General features: G+C 36.2%; 1 protein-coding gene across 1 annotated transcript; it reads right to left on the bottom strand.

Moving 5' to 3' along the window:
* Positions 1 to 301: 301 nt before the first annotated feature.
* Positions 302 to 4,539, bottom strand: LOC106406498. Its single transcript, XM_048768252.1, has 2 exons — positions 4,033 to 4,539; positions 302 to 3,373 (listed from the first exon to the last, which is right to left on the bottom strand). The coding sequence occupies exon 2, from the start codon at positions 2,854 to 2,856 to the stop codon at positions 1,525 to 1,527; it is 1,332 nt and encodes a 443-aa protein (XP_048624209.1). The 5' UTR covers positions 2,857 to 3,373; positions 4,033 to 4,539; the 3' UTR covers positions 302 to 1,524.
* Between the last annotated feature and the right edge of the window lie 1,461 nt (positions 4,540 to 6,000).

Genomic DNA, 6,000 nt, shown 5'->3' with positions numbered 1-6,000 from the left:
AAAACATGCAAAACATTCTCAACATATTTATACTTAGTAATACTCAAGGTTTTAGTAATACTATGTTGTTCATAGTAATACATTTACAAAATTTCAACATTTATTAGTAATACCACATCTAAAACAAAACTTTCGTAGTAAAACCAATTAATGTAGACAGTTTAAGATTGAATATAAAACATTGGTAGAAAAAAATTCAGAAAAAAATGTATTTTGTGTTATTCACCTCGTTATGTCCTAACCATAAAGGCATTAGTCATAGAAATATAAGGATGTTTTGTATGGAAATGGAAAGTTTTCTATGGACTTATGAAATTTATAGTTTTTAATGTCTAATTTGATAAATAAACACATATTTAGACATATAAATACAACCAATAAAAATTACATCTGATAAAAACAAATAATAAGACGAAAATATAAGTTTTTAAGAAACATGCATAATACAAATAGTAGTTTTAAGTAGTTCTAAGTAGTCCATATTACAAATAGAAGTTCTAAGTAGTTCTGAGTAGTCCATATTATACATAGTAGTTCCGACTAATACTAGTAGTCAATACTACACATAGAAGTTATGAGTAGTTCTAAGTAGTTCCCGAACCTGAACCACTTCCACATTCGAAATACGATGCTATACCTCCTCCTCTGGCTCTGCCTCTGCCCCTAGCTTCCCCTCTGCCTCTAGCTCCCCATCTGCCTCTTTTTCCTCTTCCACGAGATTCTCCAACTGATGGAAATCTTGTTTGTTGTGGTTTTCCTTTCTTCGTTTCAAAATCTGGAGGAAATATTTTCTTTGCTCTAACATCTTCTGGTATAACCCAATCAGACATATGAGGAACAAGATATATGGTCCTGTGATAAGCCAAAGCCCATTGCTCCACCAAATAGTATTTTGAACAATACTCAGATAGATGGAGTTCCCTTCCCACTGCCTCAGTCATGAATGTGGCAGCAGCAACTCCATGCACACAAGGGTATTTGTCTTTATCAAATTGCTCACAGAAGCAAGTATTCCTAGCCATATCAACAGTATAAACCTTGCCGTCAGTACCATGCACACTGTACTCAAGATGGAAGTTGTTTAACTCGTCAACCGTAAGAAACCCCGCTGCAACACATCTTTTAGACATTTCGGTTTCCAAAATAGGCACAAGCTTCAGTGTGTATGGTATCTCGGCTGCCTCCTTCCTATGGGTGTTAAATCATTCAGACATTTTTTGCAATAATAACATCAAACATTGGTAGTAAAGTGTACTTTCTCGCTTCCTTAATAACACCATTAAAAGATTCTACTGAATTGGTGGTGTCAACATTGTACCTATCTCCTCTGAAGTAACATCTAGCCCATTTCTTCTCTTCAACACTTTTGTCAAGATACACTGCTGCACTAGGATACTTCCTACGAAAAGCATGATAAATGTACTTGAACTCAGCCTCCGTATAAGCGTGTGCGCATTCTCTAAACTTGAACGCACAAGTATCTTTGTTTTTATGGACGTGGCTTTTAACATTCTGAGACAAATGTCATATACAATACCCATGTCCGGCCTCAGGGAACACTAGACGTACTGACTTGATCAAGCTTTTGTTTCTATCTGAAAGAAATACCAATCCCGTGACATCGGATATCACTGATTTCAACTGTTCCATAAACCATATCCAGCTTTCATCATTCTCACCATCTGCTACACCAAACACAATTGGGTAGTGGTGATGATCAGGATCCTGAGCAGTGGCAACAAGGAGAACTCCACCATAAACATTCTTGAGATGTGTTCCATCCACAATGAGGACTTTCCTCATCGCACTGAACCCTTCTATGCTAGCTCCCAACGCAAAAAACAGATACTTAAATTTTTGGGCCTCATCCACTACCACACGAGTTCTTGTGCCAATATTCGTCTGCTCCAGCATGTGCATATAACAATATAATAAAGTAAAACTCTCTTCTGGACTTCCTCGCACTTCATTAGCAGCTTCTCTTTTTCCTCTCCATGCTGAGGTGTATGATACATGCACACCAACCCTTCGATGAACCAAATCGATCAGAACTTTGGGAACTGGTGTGTCAAATGTACCAGGATAATCTTGAGCCAAAACAGATGCAACGATTTGTGTTGTGCCCTTCCTTCTATCAGGCAGTGTTCTTGTAGTAACAACAGAACAAGTATGCTGATTGATGTAACTTCTAACCGTCCAAAGATCTGTATTCTCTAACTTTGCAACTCGCACAAACCACTTGCAGCCGTCTTTGGCTCCTCGACATTTAAGCACAAATCTCTTAGTATCCGACTTAATTATATCAAGCTCAAAACATTGCTGATGTGAAGCCGTCTGAATATGGACTTTTGCTGCCTCCTTGGTTCTAAATTCTTGACCTAAAACCAAACTCGTACCATCATCTCGTGGCTGATAGACAACTCGTGGTATTACTTCTGTATCTTCAAACACATGCTCATCTCTTTCCGTGACATTCTCATGCATCTCAATGTCTCCAGGAACAGTGAGCACACCACCAGTACCTTCATTACCAGTTGCATCATTCTCTGTACCATCTTCATCACCAGCCTCTATATCAGTAACAACAGAACATGTATGCTGCTTGATGTAACTTCTAACCATCCAAAGATCTGAATTCTTTAACTTTGCAACTCGCACAAACCACTGGCAGCCTTCTTTGGCTCCTCGGCATTTAAGCACAAATCTCTTAGTATCCGACTTAATTATATCAAACTCAAAACAATTCTGACGTGAAGCCGTCTGAATATGAACTTTTGCTGCCTCCTTGGTTCTAAATTCCTGACCTAAAACCAAATTCATACCATCATCCCGTGGCTGGTAGACACCATCATGCATCTCAATGTCTTCGTGAAAAGTGAGAACACCACCAGTACCTTCGTAATCAGTTGCATCATTCTCAGTACCATCTTCATCACCAGCCTCTATATCAGTAGCCTCTCTATCAGATAGACGACGTAGACATCAGTTTCATCATCCTCTTTTGAAAGTTGCACATCTTCATTGCTGAACTCCACATGTAGAACACTTCTACACTTCCCATGATTTATTTGCAGTAGATAACCAAAAACGTCTTCTTCATTCCAGATGTATGATGGCTTGTACGAATACAATACCATTGGAAAATAACTAATTTTCACTTCCACCTTAGATTCAGCTACCTTTATCTTTCTGCAAATACGCTCAACCAAATCAGAATAAGTGACCTCCTCCAATGATTTTTTCAACACAATCGTGTGAATTTCATCTCCTCCTTCATCATCGCCCGAGATCCATTTTATTTCAGCCTCATCCTTCATATAATATCCTTCATAATCAAAACAAATGATTGTGCAATGTGGATTTTGCATTTTTCCTGAAATATAATAGCATTATCATTAGAATTATTATTATTAAGAAATACAAATTACTTTTCATATCGTACATCCTTCTATTACTAATATTAATTCATTTCACTACTATTATCTAATATAGTAATACCAGTAATTCCAGTCGAACTTGTCTACATAGTAATACAAGTAGTATTAGTAACACTACTTGGCCATAGTAATACAGTTGCCTTAGTAGTACCCAGAAATTTTCATTTTAAGAAACAATCTACTTTTTAATGACACATTGTTCTGATTATACCACTACTATCAGATTTACGACCATTAAAACATCCTACTATACTACGGACCCACAGAGTCCCCCACAAACAAAATTTAAACTTTTTTTTTGCTCAACAAAGTTTAAACCTAAACACAACTTTCAAATTTGTTTCCAATCTCTATGAATTTCCATCTAATCTTACATCATTTACATACCCATGATATATGCTTCATTTTAATGGTATTCTACAAAAAGAATTCATCAAAAACGGACATAAAATGAAGAAATCCAAAAACACATTTATGAAAAAAACATTTTTAAACTCACGAAAATTACATCAAATACATTTTTTTTATCACCCATGAAAGAAACTTCATTTTAATGATATTCATTTAAAAACCATCAAAAACGAACAAGAAATACCTTCTTTTTGAGCTTTAAATTTCAACAATGGAAGATGAGAAAACAAACGAACGTTTGGGGAAGAAGAAAGAGAGTGGATTGAGTGATTTAATTGGTTAAGGTTGTCTGTGGGGTGAGGTGGTTGGAAATCTAATTTATGGGGATTTATTTATGGCTGGTTGGTTTATTTAATTGGAAAATTAAATGTAAAGGCTAAATTGGAGAATGCAAAGAAAAAAGGGTAGTATGAATTGAGAGGGGGTAGTGGGAATGGTTTTAAGAGGGTACGGGGCATTTGGAGTTATCCTCCTGATTGTTCTCTGTTTTTTTTTGTAACAGTTCTCTGTTTTTTTGTAACAGTTCTCCGAACTCAAAAATATTTTATGAGATCCGTGAGGCAGTTTGGTCACCTAGCCTTGACCATAAATATTTCAAATTTACTTTGTTCGGTATGGACTTTTGTTGAGTTAAATTTAGTGTTAGATTATCCTATCATAAATAACCACGCGTTAGTGGTCGGGTGGTAGTATGAAGTTTCAGCGTCGCTAAACTGAGTTCAAATCCAACTACATTTAGATATTCCTAACGTGTGGCCATTGGTAATTTACCATTTCCTCGCCAGAAAATGGTTTACTGTTTTTTTTCCAATATATTTGATAACTTTTGCTAAAACAAAAAAATAGATGCAAATATGCAATTATTCATTCCCATGCAACTTACTAAGCTCTTTTTCTGTAAAGATCTCTGAAATTGTAATTTTGAACTTTCAAAATTGGCTTTGGAATTGTAACATACATGAGTTAGTTTTCTTATTTTCTTACGAAGATTGAAATTTGCATAATTTATTATACCGAGAATTTGGTGGAAAAAGGGGAAAACCTAGAAGTAAAACCCAAAAAGAAAATCAAGTGTTTTTCTTTCTTGTACCAATAGTAAAACAATTTTTTTTTTGGCATCTAAAAATTATATATATATATATATTTTTTTTTTTGGCAACAAACATTTATAGACTCATGTTGACTCTATAAACCAAATTGGTAACTTCGCATCCAATGGCGGATCCATGATCTCATTTTAGGATGGTCATAAAATACTGGTTTTGGCCCAATAAAACAACAATCAGAGAAAACAAATTAAAAAATGCACTACATGTAGTGCCGAACTTGAGTTATGGTGTGTCAGTAGATGAATTATGTAACCAACTGATCTACCAAAATCTTCAACAATACGTGCTAAAAGTACAATTATATAATTTAACCTGTGTCATATAACACCCTATTACTCCACGTAGGTTCGCCTCTGTCCACATCCATGTGAACGACGAAAGACGGTTGTTTCCTAACACTGCGTGCTAAGCTATCCGCCCGTAGGTTCTCCATCCGGGGTACATGAACGATGTCTGAGTTGAAGAAACTTCTTTTTAAAAGCTTAATGTCTTCCAGGTAACTTCCAAATGCTAGCCATTCTTCTGGTTCCGAAACCATCTTCACCAATTGAGAATAATCCGTTGCAAACGTAACCTGAAACTGTCTTAAATTCTTCATACATTTCATTGCCCAAATTAATGCCTCCACCTCCGAATGTAGAGGTGAAAGACATGCCCTTACATTCTCTGCCCCTAGCAAACCATCAAAACCCTGTAAAGTGCTATACCAGCCATGCCTTGAAAATAAGTCCTTGTCTTTCCAAGAACCATCTATGAAGCACCATCGTCCTGAAGTCGGTATTGTGGGTCTGTTCTGTACCTGATGCTCCCTCGTTTGATCATTTACTACCTGTGCCTCAGCCCAAAGTGTTGATTCCAATTCTGCTATTTTCAGTGTGTCCCTTGGATCAATATTCAGATTACTAAACACTTTGTTATTCCGACCTTTCCATATATACCATAATATCCATGCAAATTGGTGGTCATCCATCCTTGGATTGACTCTCCAAAATAGATGATCCATGTTGGCGAAAAATGAACTAATAGGAAAAATATTAGGATTC

This window comes from Brassica napus, chromosome C9, assembly GCF_020379485.1.
Source record: "Brassica napus cultivar Da-Ae chromosome C9, Da-Ae, whole genome shotgun sequence".
Lineage (NCBI taxonomy): Eukaryota > Viridiplantae > Streptophyta > Magnoliopsida > Brassicales > Brassicaceae > Brassica > Brassica napus.
Note: the sequence above shows the minus strand (reverse complement) of the source record. Positions and strands in the feature narration are given on the sequence as shown.

Coding starts and splice junctions, on each gene's coding strand:
- LOC106406498 (XM_048768252.1), bottom strand. CDS start 2,856: ATGCATGATGGTGTCTACCAGCCACGGGATGATGGTATGAATTTGGTT.